Below are 25,886 nucleotides of genomic sequence, written 5' to 3'. Positions count from 1 at the left end.
TCTGCTAGGTGCTGAGGCTATTACAGTGAACAGACATAGTTCCTGCCCTCAGAAGGCTTACAATCTAGTTCTTGTTCTTTGTTCCATTCATTGCCAACCTAGATGTGAATATCCAGTGGAGCTTCTTCAAGAAGCCAAAGAGTAAATAAGCGGATAGTGCATTTCAGGTGGGCCCAAGGCCCCCGTCTGCCCAGTCCCACTTGGGCTTCCTCCCTAGATACGAAATGATGAGAGGATTGGACTCCTAGTGAAGGAATTAAGATGCAGAAAGGGATAGGACTTGAGAGTCCTACCAAACTCTCAATTCAACTGGCCGAGGACCTCGGTCTCGGCCCTCTCGTCCTCAAGGAAAGGGGTCGGGAGGGGGCAAGTGGTACGTGGCGTCCTGAAAGATGACGAGGGTCCCGACGCTCGTGAAGATGATGAAGGTCCACAGGAAGAGGCGGTCCACCACCATGGCCACAAACTGCCAGTCCTCCTTCAGCTGGGGGTAGGAAGAGGAAACTGTTCCTGAGCTCCAGGCTCCCAGCGCAGGTGGCCCCAAGGCCCTGTAAGGCACCCAGGTGCTCCTACCCCGGCTTTGAGACAAGGGCGGGCCCACAGAATAGCAGAGAGCGAAACTGCGGGTGACGGAGGTGAGTAAAGAACAAGTGGGAAACCAGGGGGTGGGACCAAGTGAGGCAAACTTCCAATCAGAAATCAAATCGAGTGCTGGGGGCGGAGCCTACGTTTGTGGGTGGAGCCAAGGCCACCCAGGCCTTGCCTTGGCCCACCCTCTTTGGACTCACTGCGTCGTGGTCCTCCTGTTCCTGCAGCTGTTGAGCGATGTAGCTGACTGAGGAAACGACCTCCCGTAGCTCGGGAGGCAGGCCCACAGCCCGGTGTGGACCATCGGTAAATCGCCACAGGTCCGGGGCAGGCAGTTCAGGCTGCAACCTAGAAGAGGCGAGTCTGTGTGGCCAAGACCAGGGCACAAAGACGGCCTGAGCCGGTGCACTAGGCCCCGCCCCAACTCCCTCCTCGAACGCCCATCCAGGTTTCAAAACGCGAGAGTGCCCTTCAGGTTCTCTCCGAGAGCGGCGACCTCTCTAGCCTTCAGCAATTCCTCCTATTCCCTTATGCTTTAGTTCCCACCTCCTTGCAAAGTGGGCAACAGAAGGGATAGTACAAGTCCCATGATGCTCAACCACGACATCCTCCGGGAGCTTAGGACACCTGCCTCCGCACAGTCTCCTGGGAACTGTAGTTCTCCCTCTCCCTTCTACGTGGGCGATGGGGAGTAGATACTACCTGTTGGGTTTGGGGAAGAGAAAATCATTTGGTGGCTTGCGGATGAAATATACACCTGTTCCTCGACCCCAGCCACTTCCTGGAGAATCCCTGAGAGGTATAGAAGGTGGCTCCGGTTTCTGGTCTCTCTCAGGATTGGGTCTCTTCAGACCCAGATACGGAGGGAGTTTGTGGATAAGATCTGCAGAGTAGAAGAAGAGGCGTATTGGAGGGGGCTCTTATGCTCTCAGACCAGAAGGGAAGCCGCCAACCACCCCCACGGCACGTGCCCATTCCTGCGCATGCGTGCATGTGTCCCACAGATGAAATGCAACTACACAGCCCAAGAGTTCTTAAGTGGGTTAGGAGGCATCCTGACTGGAAAGAAAAGTTCTGAGGGCTTCCACCCTGATAGTACCTAACCCTTAGAACGCTCCCCTGGGACCCACGATGGGCAGTATTGAGGAAGAGAGTCTGGGATCTACGCAACGTCAATGATGGGAGGATAAAATTAATTGGGCAACATTTCAACACCCAAAGACCTTGGCACTTTGACACTCTACTGGCAGTTGTAGTTCTCACTCAGGTCTGTGAAAGGGAAGGTTGAGGTTGGTGGGAGGGAGGAGCGATACCTGGACAAAAAGCCAAATACTAGGATTGAGAGTTAACACAGGTTGGAGAGGAGATCTTCTTACCTGATGGACCCAAAGGGGCATTTGTTGGGTGTGGGGTGAGCGATGGTGCAGGTTGAGGTCTACGACGCTAAGGATGACTGAGAAGGTGATGAGGACCATGGTAAACATGAGGTATTTGATAATCATGGGGACAGACAGGGAGGTCTCAGGCACCTTGTCTGCCGGCAGCAGCAGGAACACAGGAAGGGTCAGCAGGGCAAAGGTCGAGAGCCCCATCTTCTCTCCTTGGGGGACAGAGGGGAAGGCGGAAGGATTAGGCTTTGCCAGAAAGCAATCTCCCTGGCATAATCAGTGACCGTGTTTCTAGCCCACTCAAGAACAGGCTTTTGGAAGGGCCAACTGCATGCAAATAACTCCTACATTTATACCTCCAACCTGGACTGATTCCCCTAACTTCCACACTTGTATCCACCTGCCTACTTAACCTCTCCATTTGGGTGTCCACTAGACATCTCGAAATTCACATGTCCAAAACTTTATTCCCTCACCACCGACTCTCGCCGTAGTCTTCCTCAGCTCACAAATGACAACTCGATCTTTCCTGTGGCTCCGGCCAAATCCCTTTGAGTCATTCTCAGCTCTCCTCTATCTCATCCCATATCCAAACCATACCAAACCCTGTTGGCTCTACCTTCAAAATATATCCTGAAACTGATGACTTATCACATCTACCACTACCATCCTGGCACAAGCCACCATTACCTCAGATCTGAGTTATTATAAAGGCCTCCTCTTTGCTTCATCCTTTGCCCGGCTGCTGACTGTTCTCAACAGAGCAGCCAGATTGACCCCATTAAAATGTAAATCAGATCATAACACTCCAGTGGCTTCCCATCGCCTTTAGCATAAAAGTCCATACTGAAGTCTACAAGGCCTTCCCATTAGTTCTCTGACTACATCTCATACTGTTTTCTCTCTTGCTTACTTCATTCAGTTATTTCTTCATTGGCTATTTCTTGAATATGCAAGGCACACGCCCACCTCAGAGATTTTTGCATTCACTGTTAACTCCTCCTGCTAATTTCTTCCCCCAGATATCTACCAGGGTCATTCTCTCACTTCCTTCAAGTCTTTGTTCGACTATTGATCAAACATTCCCTTTTTAGTGAGGCATTGACTGACCATCCTATTTTTATATTGCAACCCCTGTGATAAACCGTAGTGGAAAAGCATATGAAAAGAAATATATATCTATAAATGAGTCGCTTTGCTGTACAGCAGAAATGAAACACAACATTGTTAATCAACTATTTTCAATAAAACTGTTTAAATCAATAAATAAATTGCAACCCCTAGCCCCATTCTCATCCTCCACAAACACTTTTCCCACTTTTCCTTCTTAGGGATTGACCTCTCCTTATATACTATCTAGGAATTCCCTGGTGGCACAGTGGTTAGGAATCCGCCTGCCAATGCAGGGCACCTGGGTTCGAGCCGAAGCTGGGAAGATCCCACATACCGCGGAGCAGCTAAGTCCGTGCACCACAACTACTGAGCCTGTGCTCTAGAGCCCGCCAGCCACAACTACTGAGCCCACGTGCCGCAACTGCTGAAGCCCATGCGCCTAGATTCTGTGTTCCACAACAAGAGGAGCCACCGCAGTGAGAAGCCCGTGCACTTCAACAAAAGTAGCCCCTGTTCACCACAACTGGAGAAATCCCCCGCACAGCAACAAAGACCCAATGCAGCCTAAATTAATTAATTAATTAATTAAAAAAAATAATACACTATCCAATGGGTTTATTTATTATGTTTGCTGAGTGTGTCCCCACTAGAATATAAACTCCACGAGAGCAGGGATTTTTGTCTGTTTTATTCAGTGGCGTATTCCCAGCGCCTTGCACACTACCGATGTTCAACAGATATTGTCAAATGAGAGTGGACCAACCCCTGTAGCAGGAACTATATAGCAAATCGAAGGATCTAAAAATGAACCAAAGTATATAAGAATATGCCAGGTGACTGGTTATTACTGTGGCATACAACAGGCACTGAAAACTTCATGGAAGGTATTGAAATAAGTAACTATTATGGTCTGTTCTACTTTAGTCCTGTAATATTGGGTTCCAAGATTTGCCTTGCTCCAGGAAGAAGGAGAAGTTACATGTGGAAGTGTGTTCTAGAGATGCATCACTCTCCTTCCCTAGACTGAGAGAGGGCTTGATTACAGAGAGAAGGAAAGCGTGTGTTTTTTGTTTGTTTTGTTTGGTTTTGTTTTGTTTTTCAGGCCACAGCAGTGAAAGCCCAGAATCCTCACCACTAGGCTACCAGGGAACGCCCAGGAAAGCATGTTTTGAATATGAGAGCTTAGGATTTCAGTCTCTGAATCAGACTAGTACTAAGCAGGGTTGGAACAGCAACACTGCCTCTCTCTGTGTAATGTCAGGTGAATGACTTAAACTCACTTAGCCTCTGTGAAACGGGCAGACAATTCAGTACTTACCTCACAGAGTTGTGAAGATTAGAACTGAGTTAATATATGTAACACATTATTTGTATTATCTTATAGCAAGTGCTCCAAATTAGAAAAGACTATACCTACACTTACACAAAGCTTACAGAGTACCAGGCATAGTTCTATTAACTCAGTTAATCCTCAAAATAGTCCTATGGGGGAGGGACAACGACTGTCCAATCTCCACATCAGGACACTAAGAGATTAAGGAATTTGCCCAAGGTTACTCTGTTAGCATATTGTGCTGTCTCCCAGAGAAATGCTGGCTATGATTTCCAAGGGACATAGGAGGTTAAGGGACTAGTAGGCGGCATTTGACAAGGGGGGGAGGGAGGATGCCAGGAATGGGGAAAGGGAAAGGAAGCGTTAGCTGAGCCTGGGAGTTTGTTGGTCAGAGGAGTGGCAGTTCCAAGGATGAGATCCTAGAATTCTGAAGGGAAGAGTTCAGAAGTTACTGGGTGCAGAGAAGTGAGCAGCAGAGGGGAGGTAGAGCTTGAGGTTGGAGGGGAAATCTGGATGCAGAGGCAAAGGCTCTTCCTGAAAGGAAAACCTGGGTGAGATTGCTGAAGCACAGTTCATGAAGGCTTGAGTTGGCAGGAAAACTTTCCCTGTATTATGGGTGAAGAGCAAGAACCTGAGCTATTGGTAAGAAGGAGTGCTGGGCCCCTTCCCCTCTTACCTGCATCTGGTGGCAGGTAGAAGACGAAGATGGCCAGAAGAGTGATGAGGATGCATGGGGCAATGACATTGACCAGGTAAAAGAGAGGCTTCTGGCGAATGATGAGGTACAAGGTGACTTCTTCACGCTGTCTTTCCCCCCCTCCCCTACGATCCACTGGAGGCTGGATTAGCCGAGAAGGCTTGTGAATAATCTCCCATTGACCATTCTCTTGGGGGGAGTGGGGGGAGAAGAGAAGGTGACACAGATGTGGAACCTGTCTTTGTTGGTGCCAGATACGGCTTTCTTTATTTTCTTTTTTTTTTTTTTTTGCCTCACTGCGTCATGGCACTGCTTGTTGGATCCTAGTTCCCCAACGTGGGATTGAACCCGGGCCCTCAGCAGTGAAACTGTGGAGTCCTAATCACTGGAGAGCCAGAGAATTCCCAGATATGGCTTTCTCTGCCACATCCTAGAGCAGTGGGCACTGATGTAATAAGGGGCTAGCTATGGTCCCTGGGCTGGACAACCCATCTCTAATAAATTTGAGCAAGTCTCAATTTCCATAAACACAAAATATAGACAGTTATACCTATGTTGCTGAACCCACAGGGACTCACTGAGGGAGTGTATTTATCAGCCTATCAGAAACTGGAAATCGTAAAGCCCATGGACATGGGAGCCAAGCCCACTCACCAATAAAGGTGCCTTAATGAATGGGCGCTTCCTGCCACTCCTGCCCATCGGGACCCAAGCCGGTCTGCAGACTGACTTCTGAGCTGTCATAGCTATAGGAACTGAACACCATGGTGCAGTTCTGCCAGTCAAAGGGGAAGTAGGTGACCTGGATGGAGTGGAGAGTCACTAGAGCTGCCAGAGAGCTGGTCAGGGCTGGGGGAGTTGGGGAGGTCACAGGGAGACAGGGATCACCAGTGGGAGATCACAGAGAAGTGGAGTCACAGAGGAATAAGAAGGTTATGCAGGGAGGTCATGGACAATGGAGTGGGGCGGTCACTGAGGAAGACTGGAAGTCAATGAAAGTGGACAGAGAAGATGAAACTCAATGGAAAATCAGAACGGTAAGAGAGACGTGAGGGTCATGTGGATTATGAAGGAGGGATATCTGAGTGAGGGTTTCTAGGAGCGCCTTGAGTTTCCCATGCGGGGCCCGGACACCTGGATGCTGCAGCTGCTGCGATAGATGCCCAGGGGCTGCCAGCGTACGGAGCCGTCGGAGGACACCATGACGCTGATGTCCAGAGCAACGTCAAAATTTCCCTCCTTGCTGCCGGGAAAGAATCTTCTCATCTGGGATCAGGCCCCTCCCTCCGGAGGCCGCGCCCCTCCAGAAGCCCTGCCCCACCTCCCAGACTCTGGGAACATCCTTACTTGTTTAGGAGCACCACGTCTGGTAGCCACACGGATTCCGCAGTGATGCGGAGTGAATCCATGCTCTCTTGCTCCTCAGAGTCCCAGCTCAGCCTGTAGTCAGTCCACTCCTAGGGAAGCAGAGGCTGAGGGGCCGTCTGGGGCTGGAGGCTGGAAGGAGTCTTGGGATGTGCGAAGGAAGCCCGGGAAGGCAATGCAAGGGGGGAGAGCTGCGCAGGCATGGTCTGTGGTTCTGGAGGCCAGGGCTCTGTTTAAGACTCCACCTGCACTCTTTGGGACCCTATCAACTAATTTCCCCTTCTCTCTCATCGGACCCCAATTTCGTCTTTCTGTAAAAACGAGGGAGTTGCATGCTAGTGTCTAAAACAGTGGTTTTCAAACTGTAGTTAACGACCCTTTTCATAGGGCTGGAATGAAATGAGTGGCCCCAAACCAGTGTTCAAAATAATTTAGAATGAAAAATGCATGGAATGCAGCTCCCATATTAAAGATAGGTATTGTTTCCTGAAGCTTCTGTTTCAGTTAAAAATGTGTTTTCTGAGGTCGTGATGCAAAAAAGAAAAAAGAAAAATCTTACCGGCCGGAACATTCGAGGACGTTGCAAAGGCAACGGGATGCCCGCCCTTTCCCACCCTGCCGGATTCTCCGTACCAGGTCTAAGCAGACCTTTGGGCTCATCACCTCATCCTTCTTGTTCTAGAAGCGAAAATTTTAAAGGGTAGATATGATGTCAGTGTAGAGAAATGAGGGGCTCGGTGGGTAAACTCTCTCTAGAAACTCCCCTCTTTCTCTGAGTCGCACCCACTTGGGTTCAAAGCCCACCTCCTATAAACTGCGTTGGCTTAAGTTCTGCCTCTATCTCGAAAACTTCCTGCTGGCCGTACAGTCAGCCAGTGCATTTACCAGTCCCGGGCCCGGCCGGAGTGAATCTCTGCCCGCTGTTGTTTATTGAACCTGTCCGGCACCAAGGTCTGTCCCAGCCTGTGACCCCGCCTCAAGGCCCGCTCTCCGGCCTGTCCATCGGCCCCTGTTCCACTTTGAGATCTGCCAACAGGCCAGTTCACCATCCTGCCCGGCTCAATCCTGGCCCATCCAGCAGCCACGACCGCAGCTTGTCCATTAATCCGATTAGGACCCATCTACTAACTGCCCATCAGACACCCTGCCTGGCCTCGCCTCGGACCCCGCCTCAAGTTGTCCCTGGGTTCCACCCTGCCTAATGCCAGGGCCCCCAGCTGGCTAGTGGGCCAGACTTCAACTCCCTGCGTGCGCCCTCACCAGGCTGATTAATTGCGCTAGGCTGAGACCAATGCTGACCTTAACACAGTCTCCCACCTCCCACACCGGCCTCACCGAGCTATCATAGCTGCAGCAAAGTTTCTGGCAGTGTGGGCATTACGCCTCTGAGCCGCAGGCGCCTGGAGGAGAAAACTGAGTGAAGCCGTGGTGCCCGGGCACAACCTCTGGCCCTGTCACTGCCCCTTTGAGGTCCAGGCTTAATCGGGTCGAACGGAGCCGCCAAAGCCCCCAGCAGCAGCAGGAACAGCAGCAGCAGTGCCCCTGGAGTCATAGCACACCCGCGTCGTTCAGTGAGTCAGCCTGGGTGAGCCGCCAGGACAGCCAGTGCAGGGGATGTGATGAGGCGCCCAGGAATGTGCACCTGTCATTGGGGGGCAGCCGCCAGCCTACCCGCCACGCCCCTGAGACTTGACTCCTCCCTGAACGACTGCCAAAACCTGCTACCCACAGATGGCAGACAACACTTCAATTGTATGAATCGTCTTTAATTGAGAAAGCATGGAGTGGAGACTGGTCCCCTGGGAGCACAGTCTTTTTGGGTACCTAACACCCAGCTGAGGTAAAGCAAGTTCTATTCAGTTAGAAGCTGGAAGGGTGTATGAGGTCTAGAGACCAAGAGGCCCTCACCCTCCTTGGCCTGACATGTAGGGGAGAAGGGTGGGACTTATTGCTGAATTGGTGTCTCCTCATTTGAGGGGGGTCAAAGCTATGTCCCATTTGTCTTTTTTATTCTAGACCCACTACCCTAAAGACCTCAGCTTTAAAGGGGACCTGGAAGGAATTCCTGCTGAGGTAGCCAAGTGTTCATGTCCCCCCAACTCAGGCACAGTTCCAGTCATGCCCTGGTCCTGCCCACTTTCCCATCCTAGCTGCCCTTCTATGAGCCAGTGATTCCTTAGAAAACTCCCCTGTCATTCCTCAGCCTCTGTTCCCTGGAAGGACCCCAGCTGAGTTGCAGGAGCTAGAAAATGCATGTAAAATATAAGTTTAGCATTCAATAGGAAGAATAAGATTTTTGGAAAATTGTCTAGGGAAAACAAGAAGTTCTGGAGGATCCATGAAGAGCTTAGTTCTTTGTGAATCAGAGCTGGGTCCTTAGCAGAGCTCTTGCTTAAGAGGTATCATGAGAGAAGGTGGGAGCGTGGATCTAGAACTCTTACTCTAGACCAATAACATGCCTATATAGGCTCTAGTTCCATCCTAGAGGGAAGTGCTGAGTGTCGGGGTCTATGTCCTAGAGCTGAGATTCAGAAGGAAGTATGGCTCCGTATGTGTCTAGAGCACCACGCTCTGGAACTGGGTGTCTCTGGGGTAAGAAAGTTAAAACGTGTGGTGATTTGAGACTGGCCCAATTCAGGCCAAGACCAACAGCTGGACAGGGCCCAAATCCAGCCTCTCTCTAGATGGAAACCAGGGGTCCATCTGGGTGAAGGACAGAAGCCTGATGGATCCAGAACAGAGCCTGGCAGCATAGCTGTGTTCCAGCACAGACCCTGGGTGCAGAAATGGCCCTGCCTGGGGTGTTTGGTGTTCCAGAACCTGTCAGGAACAACGCAAAAGGTGGAGTAGCGAAAGAAGGAAATTAATCCTGAGCTGCAGTGGACCTATAAGTCTATGGCTTGGTGGCCATGAAGAGGGCAAAGGACTCCAGGACGTGGCTGAGCCTGAAGTAGGGAAGATTTACGCCCTGGTTTTGGCAGTTTTGGAACACCGGCGCCATGTCGGGAAAAGGCTTTGTAGGGTGTGAGTGTGGAAGGAAAGAAGTGATCAGCCAGGACCATTGTCAGACTTCCTCCTCTCTGAACCCTTTCACGGGCCCAAGGATCTAAGGATCTCAGCAGCCCCGGAAGTCATGGCCGGCCCCTAGTCTCCCTCAGGGTAGAGCACCTGGAGGGACGTGGCTGCTAAGGACAGGAGTGTGGCAGCAGGGGTGACAGCAGGGCCAGAAACAGGGCTGGGAGAGAGGCTCTGGTGGTGATGAGGGCAGGGAGCCTCCAGTCCGGGGACTACATGGCAGGGGGCAGGTTGACTGGAAGGGGAGGTCTCAGGGACACTGTGGAGAGAAGGCTCCCAGTACACAGCCACTGTGAAGGGGAGAGAGAGGAGCAGGAAGGAGAGTTAGGCACCAAGAGAGCTCTGAAAGGGCTCCCTTCCCCTACACTCCTCCTCTGGGAACCCACAGAAGGAGAGCTTCCCAAACCTCCAAAGGCCAAAGCCTTCCTGGCTTGACCTGTCATAGCATGTGTCCTCTTACAACACTTATAGGCCCTTAGCTGTGTGTCCCTAAATGTCCATGTCAAGGTCAATACCGTCCCATGTGGTCCACTTCTTCCCTGGGGGTCCATACTCACCCTCCAGGAGCTTGGGCAAAAACTGGGCAGCTGCCTTGGTCTTCTTGACTCGATTTCCCTTCATGACTCGGCCCTCCTTGTCCAGGCCCATGTACCAGGCCCGGCCAGAACGACGCTGGCGATAGAGAGCAGAGGCGTACAGGACAGAGGAATTCTTAAAGATGCACCCCTTAAAGCGACAGTCAGCTGTGAAATGAGGCTGAGGAGACAAAGACCCAGAAAGGCACACACAGACAGAAGGACAAAAAGACACATCACTGAACAGAAGGGAGCCCTGGGAAGAACAAGGCAGGATATAATCCATACGTTTGAGACTGGGAGAGCCAACTTCTGAGTCCACACAGGAACTGGGAGAAAGGGAGCATGAGGAAGAGTCTGGTGGCCCCCCGAGGGCCGGGAACTAGACTTCTGGGGGCCTGGGATAAGAAGATAACTTCTCTCTGCTCTACTCCCAACCTCTCACCATCCAGGGCACCTGGAGGGAATTTCTGCTTGGAGGAGTTCCTGAATCCTTCCCCAGCATCCTGAATGACTCTGGGGAAGTGAGTAATAATGAGGTCTAGAGGAGGTTGGAGAAGACACAGGGGTCCAAAAAGGTTGTAAGAGTTGGACATTCAAAGAGCCTGGGAGTATTTAGGAGGCTACTGGAGGAGAAGGGATTGGAGGGACGCTAGAGGAGGTGCTTTCGAGCAGGCAGTGAGGAGAGGGTGTCGGCAAGAGATGGAGGGAAAGGAATCCATGAGCTGCAAAATATCTGTAGCTGGGAAGGCTGTACCTAGGGGAGTCCCCTGACTCCAGGCCACTCTGTCCCCTTGTCTCACCGAGCTGTAGAGCAGCCCCTCAGCGTTCATGACCACGTAGTGACCCAGCTTGACACTCTGGATGGTGACTACACGAAGCTCCACAGCGATCAGGTTGAAGTGGGCTGGGGGTGGAGAGAAGGGATATCAGTATCCCAAGCCTCCAATCCCCATCTTAGACCCCCCCCCTCAATTCTGGTCCCAGTTCTACTTCTTCCTTTGCGGGGTCAAAGAGCCAGACTGAAAACAACAGAACCTGAAGCCACAATAGGACTGTCATCCCCTAGGCCTGCACTCCCCCTTCCCACCCAGCAGCTGGATTCCCCTCTCACTGAAAGAGCTGGTGTAGTCTGGGGTGTCCTGGATGCTCCCATCGGGATTCACCTGGAGGTAGAAACCCTGGCGGCAGAACTGTTTGGTGATCATGCCTTTGAGCTGAGGCTCTGGAGAGAGAGACATTCATCTTGGAACATGACATCTCTTTTCCCAGAAACATTGCTACACTTGGCGGGATGAGAGGAGAGAAAAGAAAGGAGGATGGAGGGAAGGAAAAGGGTCCCAGTGCCCAAACTCCCTGAGGCTCTAAGCAAGCTCTCTCCCACCTCTCTTTGACACCTGAGGAAGCTGGGGTGTGGGTCCCTTCTGCTTCCTCTAACCAGCTTTCAGTTTAATTGATTGAAACTTATTTAAATGCTTAATTCCTACTCTACAGCTCAACCAGAATGGGGGGAAGGGAGAAGAAGGAAGAGGAAGGGGAGAGATACATGGAAACGCAGAGGACAAAGGGAGACAGGCAGAGCTGCTGAAAGGGCAGTGTGTTTGCGAATGTGGGGGGCATTAAGGTGACCCCAGGGTAGGGGCGCCCCCTCAGGAGTGGGGATGGGACTGGGCCTGACGCTGATTCAGCACCTGCTGCTGCAGCTGCAGCTCGCTTCATGCGGTCCTCGCCTTGGCCCAGCCCCGGCCTCTCTGAAACTGACACATCTGTCTGTCTGTCTGTCTGTGTGTCTGTCAGTCTGCTGGCTCACGGGGGGCCAGCCCTCCCTGAGGCTCAGCCTCTCCCCTTCAGCCAGGTAAGCCGCCTGGGATGGGGGATATTCAGTACCAAACCAAGGAAATGTGGGAGGGGGCCAGGGAGCTGGTGAGGCTGGCTGACACACGTGGGGGCTCGGTCCCACTCAAAGGGTGGGCTGCTGACAATACCACAGCGGAGTGCCGGCAGTGGGGGTAGGAGGATGCCAATGGGGTGGTGGGGGGTCTCCCCCTAGGGGAGCTGAAAGCGGATGGGAGCGAGGCCAGAGGGACTTCCCGCCTGTCACACCTGGACAGGGACCACAGGCTAACCCTCACCACTCTCCTCACCTGGCTCTTGCGGCCAAGATCCCGGGACCCCCTCGTAGATGGTACGACCTCCAGTTTCCGTGCAGGCATCCAGCCGTGTAGTGTGTCTGAATTCCTCGCGGCAGAGGGTCTCCTGAGCCTGTGGGGCCCGATTTCTGAGCCGTGTAGTCAGTCGTGGGGGATTGCACAGCTCCCTTCTTGAAGTGCAGGTCACGGGAGGGGGGCACACAGAGGGAAGGACTGGCGAGGTAGTTGCAAGGACACCCAGGGGAGAGCTGGGGAGATTGGTACCGAGCCAGGCAAGCTCGACGAGGAGGAACGGATCCAAGGCTCGGAGGAGTGGGAGAACCGGGACAGGGACGGGGCGACCGGAGCCGCAGAAACCCTCGGGGTGACCCAGGCGTCTGGATCCCTCAGCCCCCTCCACTGGGCATTGAAAGAATCGTGAGAGACGGCACATAGGCAGAGGGTGGTGGGGGTGGAGACTCCTGTGTTGGGAGGGCGTGGCGAGCGGGAGCTTCCAGGATTCGGGGCACCAGGCTTAGCCGCTCAAGCCTTCCCCTTGTCCTCGAAAGCAAGGAGACTCGGAGTTATGGGCACGAGACAAGGGAAACTGAGGCATCGGCTGGCCAAGAGTTTGTGGTCCAGGCCCACCTCCTTTCACTTTCGGGAAGTCCCCGTCAGTCGGACACTGCTATTCCGAGTCCCTGGCCTCAACATCCCAGGCGGAGAGGCCGACGGCCCGGAAACCCCTCCCCAGGCACCCACACGGGCAGCGGTCCGGTCACGCGGGCCGCCCCCCCGCACAGTCGCACCTTGGACAGCAGGATGAGGAGCTGCTTCTGGCAAAGGGACTTGGTGCTGCGGCGACACACGCGCCACTGCGCCAACACGGGCCGGCTGTCCCCGGGCTGCTGGACCTCCCGCTTCTGCCAGATCAGGCTGCTGGCCAGTGCCGGCATGGTGCCCTAGGGGGAGGCACCCCAAGACCGGCAGGCTCCCGGAGCACGCTGGGCCACCCAGGAGAAACCCGCTAGCTCACCAGCACATGCTCTTGACTCTCCGGTCCGACTCGCCGCCTCACCCACGGGACCTGAGGATAAGCCATAGACGACCCCATCCCAGGCACCAGCTCCCACCCTTGGGCCTCGTGGAAGCTTCGTCAGACCCAGCAGCCTATGTACCTCTCAGTTGACTCAACCCTCGACCTTTGCTCCCCACAGAAATCTCCCCCTTCTCTGATCTGCAATGTCCCTGTCCCCCACTAACACTATCCCAAAGCCAAGACCCTCAGATATTCCAGGATGTGTTTCCTATATCCCCAGGCACCTTTCCACCCTATTTCAGGGCCCTGTACTACTGCCAAAGCCACTCTTGTAATTTTAAGGGTGTGGGTCCTTAGCTTTGGGGATATTAGCTCACCCCACCCGTGCTGGGGTGCTGCCAGTGTCTAGGGAGAGCCGAACCTTGGTGTCTTTTCTTTTGCCACCCTCGAAGTGAAGAATCCCCCACTGTTTTTCACTGAAATCCCCAAAAACTATGGCTTGAAATATCCAGACTGTCGCCAATCAGCAAGAAGAGGTTCCCAGACCGTGTCTCTGGACGATACCGCTTTTTACCAAGTCACCGCCATTTCTAGTGGCACAGCATTCCAGCTGCTGAGCCCCTTTCCTCACCTTGTTACCATCCACTCCTTTTGAAGTCACCTCCAAATCCGCCCTTCCTAGTGGTTACACCAGGTGGTTGTCTGGAGGGCCCTGTGTCACCTCGGAATAAGGAGCATAGGTTTTTGGCTTTTTTCTTTTTTTCTGGCAGCCCCTAATTTCCTCGGGGACAGCTGGTGCTGTTTAGATCCCATGCCCTCCAATCCAGCAAGCCCCCCGAGAGAGGAGCGCACCCACGTTGTCACAGGTCCCCAAATGTGAACAGACCCACTATAAGTCAGAGCGCATCAGAGCTTTCTGTGACAGGGTTTCCTTGTCCTCCCCAGGACTGCCTATAGCGCCCCCTGTTCCTTCCCCGATGCCCCTCAACCTGTCTGGTCTTGTCGATCCGGGCACGGCTGGCGCTGGCTCCGGTTCCAGGTTCCTCTCTCCCTGTAGCCCGCAAGCGGAGCTTCCCCCCACGCCTGGCTAGGTGTCCCAGAACCCAGGAAGGAGTGAGGGTGCCTCTGCAGAGCGCCGTCTTCTGGCGAAGTGAGCACTGGGCCTGGCGGCTGGACCAAACCCAGTGACGGCAGCGGCGGCAGAGGTAGGGGCTGTGGGAAGCTGAGGCGGTGGCGGTGATAGCCTCTCCCCCGTCCTCGGAGAGCCGGTCTGGGGGCGGGGCAGGGGGCGGAGAAGCCAGGAAAGAAGGGGAGGTGAGGCTGTGCCAGCAGAACCCCGGGGTTCCTTGGAGGCAGGGAATGGAGACGGTCTTAGAGACAGGAGGAGCCCAGGCAAAGCCGCATATCTCGCATGTCTCCGGATTCAGAGGAGGAGGGACAAGGAGGAAACTCCGCTGAATGGAACTCTGGATGGTGGGAGAGGTTGGGCTTAGATAGATGGAATGGCAGATACCCCGAGAATGGAGAAAGGGACACTACTGCCCAGGATGGAGGACAGAACTGGATGAGGAAGGTGGCGGGAATAACTGAAGAGATAGCAGTGGTGGTGAGGTCTATCCTGGGGTGAAATCCGTCCTCCTTAATGTCTCTGCCTTTTGTGAGACAAGTTCGTCAGTCCCTGGTCTCCATACCTTTCTACTTTACACGTTTTTTCAGCAAATATATTACCCCCATCCCGATTGACTCCTAAGAGAAAAGACCATAAAAAGTGGAGGGGGATGGATGCCAGAGGCTGCACCGGAGTGGGAGGGGTGCTGGCCACAGATTTGGAAAGTGGAGAGGCCAGAATGGAACGATCTGTGCCAGGGATGTGGTGGGAAGAGGGTAGGAAGAAGCGGAGGAACCGGCGAGGAGTCCTTCTAGAACGGGCTCTTTGGGCCCAAAGCGCTCAGCCTGTCTCCCAGGTGAGGGGAAAGCAGTCCCCTCCACATCCCGCTGGCCAACAGAAGCACCTTCCAGGTTAGTAGGAACAGCATCTTTAACGGGCCCCGCCTCCCACGCCGTCTAATCCACCCCCTTTTCATGCAGCATTGGCCTCTTGCACAGAGGGGTGCAGGGTGCAGGCAGGGTCCCTGCAAGGAAGCGCCAACGGCCTGAGCAGCGAAGCTGCGCCCTCCCCCACACGGAACTTCTGGCCACCCAGAAAATAGTGGGGCAGCGCCCCGGCCTTGAGCACCTGGCCCAGCTCATCCAGTAGCCCTAGGCAGCAGGCGCCCGCATTCTAGGCTCGCGCAAGATAGAGCACGGGCAGCCGCTCACAGGCCCAGTAGAGCAACGTCCACAGGAGGTAGGGCGCCGCGACCCTAGTCCTGGCCACCAGAGGGCGCAGCAGCGCCTGGCCCGCCGCGTGCGCTTGCAACAGGGGAATGGGTATGCGAGTCTTGAGCGCCAGCTCTTGGCGGGCGAAGCAGAGCTGCCAACTGGAGGCATCTGGCTGCTCTGTGCCCCTCCCGCCGCCGCCGGGCACCAGGTAGAAGGAAGACGACTCTGAGGCCAGTGGGCCAGCCCACGAGTGGCTCTGAGCCCCCTGGGGCCAGCCGGCCATGGACACCACGGGGATCAAGTTGAAAAGCAGGAGGCGTCGCGGGGGCCCAGGCGTAGCCAGGAGGATGGTGGTGACACCCGCGTAGCGGGCTGCGTGGAGCATGCGCGGGGCACCCTGAACCGGAAACGGGGACTCAGCAACCGCAGCCAACAAAACAAAGAACCAGACCCCGACCTGGGCGAGGCTCAATATGGGCCATGCCTGCAGAGCCTCCAAGGGCTCTGGCACTGGGCTAACGTCTGTTGCTTTGGTGACGTCCACATTCGTTTTTTTCAGTGGTGAGGGAAAGTCAACATCGGTTACGTCTTGTTGAGGCAACTCTGGCACTGAAACATTACTAGGTGAGTTTTCCAAAGACTCGTGTGCTTCAGGCTCAGTGAGGTGTAGGTGGTCCATGGAGATTTGCGGATCCTTGGGAGATTCTTTGCTTCGGGCTGGGTAGATCGAATCACCTCTTCCTGGGACTGTGGGTCCTAGGCAGTCCTGCCATGCCTCCCCGACCAAGGTTCCACGTAGCTGCTCTGGGAGGAAGAGCCATGTGTAACAGGATCCCACGTCTGGTTGCAGCTCCTTCCCAGTGCCATCTAGGCAAAGCACGGGCACCAGGTGTATGAAGCCGGCCTCGTAGTGAAGTCCCCGAGCCTAGGGACCTAGAGGCGGAGGCCCCAGATCCAGGGAACTCTCGCGAAGCCCACAACGAAGCAGCAGCAGCTCTGCATGAGGAGGAAAGCAAGGGTCCCGGTGGTGAATGAGACCTAAGGAAAGTTAAGGGATCGTAAAGTCGTGATCCAGAGCTGGGGCGTGGTGAGACAGAGCTGAGCGCTGCAAGTTCCCGAAGTTTGGGAGGGTGACTTACCACGCAAAGGGAAAACAAAGTCCTTGGCCTGGAAGAGATTTGGTTCTGGCTTGGGGCCTTCACTCCAGCTTGCCTGCACACCCAGCTCCTGGATCAGCTGGGTTAGTTCCTGCAGCTGTGCCCCAGAGCAGAAGTCGATGTCCGTGAGCGGCCGGGCTGGGGCTGGGGGCGGTGGGCCCCACCAGGGAGCACTACCCCAGACTGCAGAAGCCATATGGCTCTGTCGATTGGGGGCTAGGAAATACACAGACGGGAGGAAGCCAAGACAGGCCGTACCTTTTGCTGCAGAAAACTGACCCCAGTTCTTTTCTCTTCCAGAGGCCAAGAGGGTTCCCAAGACACAGTCCGCCAATGGGTCTGCAGATGAAGGGCCCTAAATTTAGTCTTGAAAGAGAACAAATAAATACCTCCTCCGTCCTTGCCCTTTTCTCATATGCTAGTCCCCACTCCCATGGAACGGTTCACCTGACTCAGCAGGTAGAAAGTAACTGTTTGGGCCCTCCTAACGAATGCAGTAACCTCCTTTGCTGCACCTTGTCTACGTCCCCCTTACCTCTTTTCAGAAGAGGCTAGTGGTTTGCAACTTCCTTCTTAGGTTAGCTACAATGGCTGGGAAGAGAATGGATAGGAAGATTGAACAGGTAACTATTTCCTGCTGCCTGTAAGGCCACACCCCTAAATTATAACCACGCCACTTTCTGGAGACTGTCTGGGTGGTTCTGGAGCAGCCCGGCCTCCAGTCAGAGTTCAGTCACTCCTTTCGCTCTGCAGAGACCTCGCGGCTATCCTGGGAGTTGTAGTTTGTCTTCAAAGCTACCAGGGCGTTGGGCCACGCCCCCACATCCTTCCCTGTTCCATTGAAGTAGTGCCTGATGGAAGTTGTAGTTTCTATGGAGATAGGCTTTTCTGTGTCTTTATGATAAACTATTCTGTGTCTTTACAAGGCCAGGTGAACCGCACGAACACTCCTTGGGGTTAGAACACAGGCCTAATAGGATGGATCTGAATAGCAAACCATAATGAGGGACATACTCTAGGGCATGCGGAGAAATAAGGGACTCTATATCTCACTTGGGAGTAGAGGAGCCCTGGTCATTTAAATCTAGAATGGTTCTTGCATGCAATTGTAACTTCACTTTAGAGATGAGACCGCAAGCCTAGAAAGGTTGCACATGACTTGTCCAAGGTCAGAGCTCAGCCAGAGAGCTGTTGGAAATGGGCTCTCCAGCTGGGACATATCTCCTTGGAATCGGTGGTGGTAACGTTAGACAAGAACACACCAACAGTGTGCATGTAGTGACCCAGGGCTGGACATCTGACTCAGGGAAGGGACATGTTAGTGTTGCCGACCTCAGACACACAAGTGGTGGCAGGGAAAACACTTTGGAATCTCACAGCTTGTGTATGTATACAGAAGAGTTATCAGGACTGAAAATCAAGTCCAGAAGAAACACCAGCTGGGCTAGGGCAGGGCAATGAAAACTTATCAGGGGAAGGAAATGGCTTTCAGCGACCAGTGCTCTCATGGACACAGCTTACGTCCAGGATAAAACTAGGAGCCAGAATGATAGGACAGAAAGATAGGACACCAGAGACACGCTCAGAGATTAGAACAATGCATGCTGGACCAGGAATTCTTACATGCCTTTTTCCCAGGGGTCTGTCACCACAGTGAACTAGGCCTAAGTCCATGGGCAAGAAAATTAAGTGGAGACACCTTGAAAAATTTAGAGGCCTATGAAGGAGGGGACCCTCACAATCCAGGGCTCAAGTTGGGCAGCCTAAAACACAAGTTTTCCTAGTCACTGACAAAGAGAGGTCTTCTCGGTCAGTAACCAAGGGCCCTAAACACAACCCAGAACGAGGGAGGCAAGTTTCCATACATCTGGTCGTGACCCAAGAGACCAGATGAGGAAAACTGAAGCCTGGGCTCTTTCTCACAGTCTGGGGAAATCAGGCATTGGCTGTCCACCCCCACATCTTACCTCCGCCCCAGAGGGTGGCTTCTGAGCCACCCTAAAAAGAGCTAAGTTCTCTGGGCTCTGGGGGAGCTTTAAGATGCTGGAGGTGGGTGACAGGGAAAGGAAAATTGCTCTAAACTCTAAAGCGCTGCTCTCCAATAGCATTTTCCATGATGATGGAAATGTTCTAAACCTGTGCCATCCAATAGAGTAGCCGCTGGCTCCATGTGCCTACTGAGCACTTAAAAGGTCATGGCACTGAGGAAGAGAATTTTATTTTTTTGGCCAAACCATGAAGCTTGCGGGGTCTGAGTTCCCTGACAAGAGATGGAACCCCAGCCACAGCAGTGAAAGCACCAGGTCCCAACACCTGGACCGCCAGGGAGCAGAATTGGATGCCAGGGAAATTCCGTTCCCTGAGGAAGAGAATTTTTAACTTAATATTTAACAGAATTAATTTTCCTTAATTTTAACTAATTTACATTCTATAGGCATTTGCCTAGTGGCTACTGTAATTGACAATGAAGCTCTAGGGCCTTGGGGATGACAGATTCATCTAGACAGAGATGGAGGGAAAGCAGGGATAGCTTAGGTCCTCATCAGGCCCTGTGGGATGGGGCTGGGGTGGATGTCCTCAAACAACCACAGAACACTTCTCTTGTCTCTTTATTCCTCATGCATATCTGTCCCCTCTTTTGCTAAGTTGCTCATCACACACTGATATCCCCACTCCTTGATGGTCTCCGGTGAGTTGTTGGATGTCTCTCGGTGAAGGCGCCTGGGAGACAGAGCTTCTCACTTGTCCCTGCCTGCTCTGAACTGTCTCTGGCGAGCGTCAAAGACTACATGCCCGAGTCGGGTGCCTGACCCAGGACAGTAGGGCTTCCAGCTGGTTTTGGGAGGCATAGACATCTGGCGATAACTCTGGCAGGCTGGAGGAACTGTATCCATGGGGTGGTACACCCGTTCTTGGCTGCCTACTCGCCAGGAGGGTGATTGCAGCACAATCAGCACAGGTACCTCTGAGAAGGTTAGCAGGTCGTTGAAGGCCACCTGAGCCTTGGGAGGGCAGGAGTTCTGACTGGGTGGAATAGAAGACCATGATATGTGCTGCCCTGCATCCTTGTGGAGGCCAGGATTTGGGATAAGGCATGAGTTGTTATGGAGGCCTGATCTCTGGGATAAGCCAGAGTATTGAGTAAGGGCTGGACCCTTATGGGAGCCAGGATGCTTGTGGCGGCCTGGATCTTGAGCAAGGCCTGTGTTCTTGGGGAGGCCTGGGTCTTGGATAAGGCCTGGACTGTTGTGGATGCCTGGGTTTGTGGTAAGGCCTGGGTTTCTGGAAACGCTGCAGACTTTGGAAGGGCCTGGGGTCCTTGGGAGGACAGAGCCTTGGTTGAGGCCTAGACTCTCATGAAGTTCAGGGGGTTGGGCCTGGCTTGGGATATGGGAAGTAGTGGATAACTGGAGAGGGATGGGACCCTGGGAAGAGAGCACGGACTGAGAAGACTTGGAGGTTGGGGGAAAGGTGGGGGGTTGTATTAAGGTGGAGGGCTTCTGGTGGTTGCTGTGTTGATGAAGGACCCAGGATCTGGGAGAAACAAGCGGTAGATAAAGAGTGCATGGTGGAGGCATGTTGCATGGTGAGTTCTGGGCACTGTTTGGAGAATGGAAGCAAGGTTGAGAAGGTACAGCATCCTTGGAGTACGGGAATCTGGGGTAGACTGGAGTCTGGGGGTCCGTGTTTCTCTTCTCAGATCTGCAAGGAAGGAAGCTGCAGTAAGGGAAGGTCTTGGACTGTACAAATTTGTCTTTGGCATCATTTGAGATCTTCCATTCCATATTCCCCAACTCCAGGTAACCCAGTATGGATGCTGTGGAGGGCTTAGCACTGTCCCCACTACATTGCTTGAGTGTTTGTTCAGCTGTACCAGAGCTCACCAGACCATGCCCCTCTTGGGGCCTGGAGAGGGTACCCAAGTCCTTTCTGGAATACCCAGAGTTCTGAGGGGGACACACATGGAATCACTTCTGCTTTACCCTGCGGGCATCGCAGACCACACGGCCGGAGGAGAGGCCTTGGCTGAAGGCAGACATGGTAGAGAGAATAGTATCTAGGATATGGGTACGGGGGGTGGAAGGGACTGGAGTGGTCCTCAGGGACATGACCAGCGCTGGGAGAGAGGTTGTGGCAGAGATCGGGACAGGGGCCGGTGTAGGGGCTAGGGCAGGAGTAGTAGCATGGGCAGAAGGTGGGGGAGGGCCCAGAGTGCTGGCATGGGTATAGGTCAGATGAGCATGGGTCAGGGTGCAGACAGAAGTGTGGCCCAGGGACTGGGCTGAGGCACGTGTGGGGGCCTGGGCTTGGGCCCGGGCTGGTGTATGGGCTGAGGTATGCTCAGGGCCATGGACCTGGGCAGGGCTGTGCTCAGGGCTGAGGGCTGGGGAGGGGGTCTGGGCCTGCGGGCTGGTGTGTGCAGGGGGGTGGAACGTGGAGCAAATCTGGGACTGAGTTGGGGCGTACTCAGACTGGTAGGTGGAGAAGAAGGTGTGGGCTTTGGCAGGAGTGTTCCCAGTGGGGTGCACTAGGGAGAAGGCCTGGGCCCAGGCGGAAGTGTGCTCATGGGCGTGGTCTCGGGAACAGGTCTCTGACGGGGTGGGGGTGCTCAGTGGGGAGGGCTGAGGAGAAGGTCTGCGCCTTAGCAGGTGCATGCGCAGTGGCCTGAATTGGGTGGCGGGTCTGGGCCCGGGCTGGGGCCTGAGCTGTGTCACAGGGTGGGGTCTTAGTCTTGCTCTCTTGGGGCAGGTGGAGTGGAACCACGTCCACCTTGCTCATCCTACGGAGCTTGGAAGATGTCTCTTACCTGGAGTAAAAGTTGGCTTGGGACTTTAAGGCTGTGACAGGAGGGGCCTTCCCAGTTCCCACTACCCGCTCCTTCCACAGTCTCCGTGGAGCCTCCGTGGAAGCCCCAGCCCGTCCACACTGAGGCGGCATCCAGCAGCACTTAGAAGCCTTCTCATCTTTTTTGTCTGCTTTCCAGGAGTCAAGGTGGTTTGTGTGCCCGAGCAGGAAGCGTGGGCGATGGCGGGAGCGGGAAGAAACCCTTGAGCACAGGTTCTTGGGATCCACGGAGCAGCGCCTGCGCATGCGATGGCTGCCTACACCGCTGGCTTGCTCGTCTGTGGGGAAAGGCGAGATGGGTCAGGTCCTGGGTTCCTGAGGGGCTGAGAATCAAGGCAGGGATAGAAGAAAGGGGACAGGCCCACATCCCCTGAGCTCACGCTGGCGCCCACTCACCTTTGGGGAAAAGATGATTGAAAAGTGCCCGCAAGAATCTCTTCAGATGCCTCCAGAGCTGAGGAAAGAAGGGGAGGGTGGAGGCAGGGAGCAGGGTGAGCCCAGAAATCCAACCCTTGTGCGGCCACACCCCAGCAGCCCTCCCACCTCAGCCCCTTCAAGGCCCCAGGGCTCCCCCAACCCCGATGCCCAGATCCTGCCCTTACCATAGTCACCACGTGGATCCCCGCGATGAGGAAGATCAAGCTGACCAGGAGCAGAAGAACTGAGTCTTCTTGCTCCTGGCATTTCCTGGGGATGGGGCCAGGGAACGGCTTGGCTCCATAGTAGGTTCGCTCACCCATGGCCAGGGCTCCCAGGACTGCCTGGGGCCCCTGCCCTCCACTTTTAACTGGGAGAGAGGCTGGGTCATAATGGGGCATGTAGTGAGGTCACAGTGAGGGAGGGTGACTCCCTGGTAACCAGAGTGGCATTCCCTGGTAACCTGGGTGAGGTAAGCTCAGGCTGGACAGTCAAACAGGGCCTGTAGGCCGGCACACCTGCCCTCGAGCAGTCAATCATTCGTTCACCACCCGCTGACTCACTTGTTCAAATGACACATTCCATCTATGGCCCCTCCTGAGACTAGGAAGACCTTGGCCTCAGAGCCCTGTGCAAGGCCTGGCTGGAGTCCAGAGCCTCAGGCTTCTTCATGCTCTTCACTTGGCGTGGAGCTGGACCTGCCCAGATGTGGAACCCCCCAGTTTGGAAGCAGCTTCTTGTACGAGGCTCTTTGTATACAGGGACAGCTGAGACACAGAGGAGGTGCCCAGAGACCAGTGGTTTGGAGCCTGCAGCTGCAGACCTACTTAGTGCATGGTATAGGACCAAGAGGGGCCTGCTGGCAGGATTGTGGCCACTAAACCAAGGGGACCCTCAGGCCAAGAAGGGGACACTGGCTTCTTATGGCAGGAAGCCAAGGGCAGGGACCCAGGCAGGTAGAAGGAGTGGTGCTTCCAAGCCACAGACCACCAGTGTTTCCTGGACTCTGGCACTCCTTATTCCTCTCTCCATGCCCTGCCGCCCCCGCTCCCGCCCCCGGCCCCATTTGCTACTGGTCAGTTCATTTGCCCAGTCTGGCACCCATGAAGTGAGGGCCTCGAGGCCGAGGTGGAAGGTAACAGCGAGTTGTCCCGCGCTTGGCTCTCCTGCACTTGCCGCTTCAGCTCCAGGCTGTCATGCACCTGGTAGCTGTCAATGCCTCGCGGGTTCCTCCTGAGTGGCATGAAGGTGGGTGGGGGTGGAGGGTGCTCGGTAGCCTGGACGTCAGGCAGGGGCTGGGAGGGGCGGAGGAACAGCGCTGAGCTGGGAGCTGGGGCCCGCTGGTAGGAGGCCTCAGCCAGCACCTTGAGGGAGGAGGAGGCGGCCAGAGGGCGCCACACGGGCAGAATCTCGGCCCATTTGGCCGCCCAGCGCCGCAACTCGTGGGTATCCCGGGAGCAGGTCAAGGGTCCCGTGGAGAGGTGCAGCCTGCGGTTGGGTTGGCTGTGAGCACAGCTGTGGAGGCTCCGTCCATGGGCCGGTGGGGAGCCCCGAGGCACCAGAACGGATGGAGTCACAGAGCCCTCCAGACCAGCCCGCCGCTGATCCCAGGAGTCATACGGGAGCTGACCACTTGAGGGGTAAGTGCTGTGCCCCCCTGGGACCCACGAGGGTTTAGGGGGCAGCCGTCGGGGAGGTGGTGGAGACGAGGTCCACTGGTCAGCCTCCACATTGCCCCAGATATGGGTTGGTGAGCAGGGGGCCCCGAAGGACTGAAGCCTTAGCTCGGACTTGGCCTCCACACGCTTGGCCATACGGTGCAGCTCGGGCAACTGGTAGAGACAGGGTAGTGGCAGGCTGGCCAGGATCCCACCCTCACAGCCCCAGAGGCCCACGTTGGAAGGCAGGCCCATATGCAGGTAGAGCCCTCTCCAGCACCCCCACGGGTACTTGTGTTGTGGGAAGGAAAGATCCTCCTCCTCCTCCAGGTAGAAGTCCGGGTCCTCCCGATCAAAGGAGGGCATCGGTCGCAGCTGTGACATCCCGTGGCTGCGATGTGGCCTACGGAAGCCTGAGCAGCTGTAGGGGAATTGTCTGCAGTTCTTCGGCCTCCACTGGTGTCTGCAGGGGTGGCGGCTGCAGCTGCGGCTAAGGTTGCGGAGATGATGCTAGGAGGACAGGGAGTAGCAAGTGGGCTGGGCCATCTTCACTTCCACAGGGTCCAGTGTGCAGTGGATGTCGACGTCTTGGGCCTTCGCTGGAGGATGTTTGGGGGAACTTTCACAAGCCTGTGAGTTTTCATCTGGCGGAGGCAAGAGTCTGTGAGGGCAGGGCAACTGTCTGAAGAGTTCAGGGTTGGGAACTTGGGGGCCTGGGTTTCTAGGGCCCTGGGAGTAGCGGGGGTGTGGTGCCCCCACCTGTCTTCCGTACTTACTTTTCTGATTAATCCAATAGATGGTCTTCTCTAAGGCATTCTGGAGCCCATGCCATACCTGGGGTGGGGTGGGGTGGGGTGGGTGAAAATGAGGGCCAGGCTCTCTACCCTCACCTCCCGTCCCAGCCAAGACCGTTCCTGCAGATGGAGGTGCAGGCTGCAGCTGGTTCCCACCCTCAGCCCTCTTCACCCCTTCTGGTGGTCCCCAACCATCACTGACCGTAGTTGCCATGCTGATCCCAATGCTGACAAGAACGACAAGGCCCAGCAGCAGGAGTAGGAAGTCCTCCGCATTCTGGGTACTTTCTTGGTATTGATGGCAGCACCCCAGGTTGTCATACCAGAGCGGTTCTCCATGGTGGGGGGGGGGGTCCTAGGGCCACCTGGGCCATGGGCCGCCACACCCCACCACCGGCCCTGACCCACAGTGCACTCATGCCAGGACATGCGGACACCCACCAACAGGTGAGGGAGCATGGTCATAATGAGACACGTTGCAGGGAGTCACAATGCCGTGGTGGCCAATCTTTCATACACTCAGCTGGCCCTTTATGTGGCCATCTCTGCCCTCGGCTCCCGTTACATGGAGCCTAGTTCCCAGAGTTCAGTCTGTCCTTCTGTCTCCATGGGGCCTTGCTTAACTTGATTTGCAAGCATGGTTGCTACAGATGAGAGACAGTCTTCATAGGGACTGAATCATGCATAAAGGATTTCCTCCATTTCATTGTTCGAGACATTATGGCAGCTTATGTAGCCTGTTGGGATTCTTCGAACTAGCCTGTACTTCTTAAAAAGTTTCAAGAGAAGCCAGAAAGCCAAATTTCTCTGTGAAATATCCACATTTCAGAAGTAGCAAACCAATTCAAACTTTAAATTCTGCTGGACAACAACATGGGCCAAACAAAATACACCAGCTTGTAACCTCTAATGTATACTGTATAATGCTTCTGTTCTCATCTTCTCATATGATCCTCACACTAAGGAGCAGATACTATTATTAGCTGTATTTTACAGGTGGGGAAACTGAGGCACAGGGCAGTTTAGTATCTTGTCCAATGTTTGAGCACCAAAGCTGGAACTTGAGGTTTTTACAGTGTGCTTTTTTAGCCTCATTACAAATGCATCCTTTTAGAAATAACCTTTTTTTATCCTAAAGATATTACATATTACAAAATACAATAAACTACAGAAAGGTGAAAACAAAGAAAAAACGACCACTGGTCCCAACATGCAAACATAAACACTGTTACTTAGTGTATTTCCTTACAGAAAAAAACAAGTCCCTGTTCATTCAACCAGAGGTACCGGCTGTATAGGTTAGGATCTCTGCTAGGTGCTGAGGCTATTACAGTGAACAGACATAGTTCCTGCCCTCAGAAGGCTTACAATCTAGTTCTTGTTCTTTGTTC

The 25,886-nt window shown here is 54.3% G+C and overlaps 1 protein-coding gene and 4 pseudogenes across 1 annotated transcript; all 5 read right to left on the bottom strand.

Annotated features, from left to right (window-relative positions):
• Nucleotides 1-343: 343 nt before the first annotated feature.
• On the bottom strand, nt 344-8,036 carry LOC149744874 (acetylcholine receptor subunit beta-like). Its single transcript, XM_089901777.1, has 8 exons — nt 7,866-8,036; nt 6,467-6,576; nt 6,254-6,362; nt 5,850-5,921; nt 5,099-5,261; nt 1,965-2,188; nt 789-929; nt 344-484 (listed from the first exon to the last, which is right to left on the bottom strand). Exons 1-8 carry the CDS (start codon nt 8,034-8,036, stop codon nt 344-346), a joined length of 1,131 nt encoding a protein of 376 aa, XP_089757903.1.
• Nucleotides 8,037-9,515: 1,479 nt separating this feature from the next.
• LOC149744873 (fibroblast growth factor 11-like) lies at nt 9,516-13,654 on the bottom strand (annotated as a pseudogene).
• Nucleotides 13,655-15,149: 1,495 nt separating this feature from the next.
• Nucleotides 15,150-17,376, bottom strand: LOC111171424 (transmembrane protein 102-like; annotated as a pseudogene).
• Nucleotides 17,377-19,269: 1,893 nt separating this feature from the next.
• On the bottom strand, nt 19,270-22,651 carry LOC149744872 (uncharacterized protein SPEM3 pseudogene; annotated as a pseudogene).
• A 468-nt stretch (nt 22,652-23,119) lies between these two features.
• On the bottom strand, nt 23,120-24,954 carry LOC149744871 (uncharacterized protein SPEM2-like; annotated as a pseudogene).
• Nucleotides 24,955-25,886: the final 932 nt, after the last annotated feature.

This window comes from Delphinapterus leucas, chromosome 19 (genome assembly GCF_059928025.1).
Source record: "Delphinapterus leucas isolate spDelLeu-1000000601 "Yukka" chromosome 19, BTC_Dleu_Yukka2, whole genome shotgun sequence".
NCBI classification, from domain to species: domain Eukaryota; kingdom Metazoa; phylum Chordata; class Mammalia; order Artiodactyla; family Monodontidae; genus Delphinapterus; species Delphinapterus leucas.
Note: the sequence above shows the minus strand (reverse complement) of the source record. Positions and strands in the feature narration are given on the sequence as shown.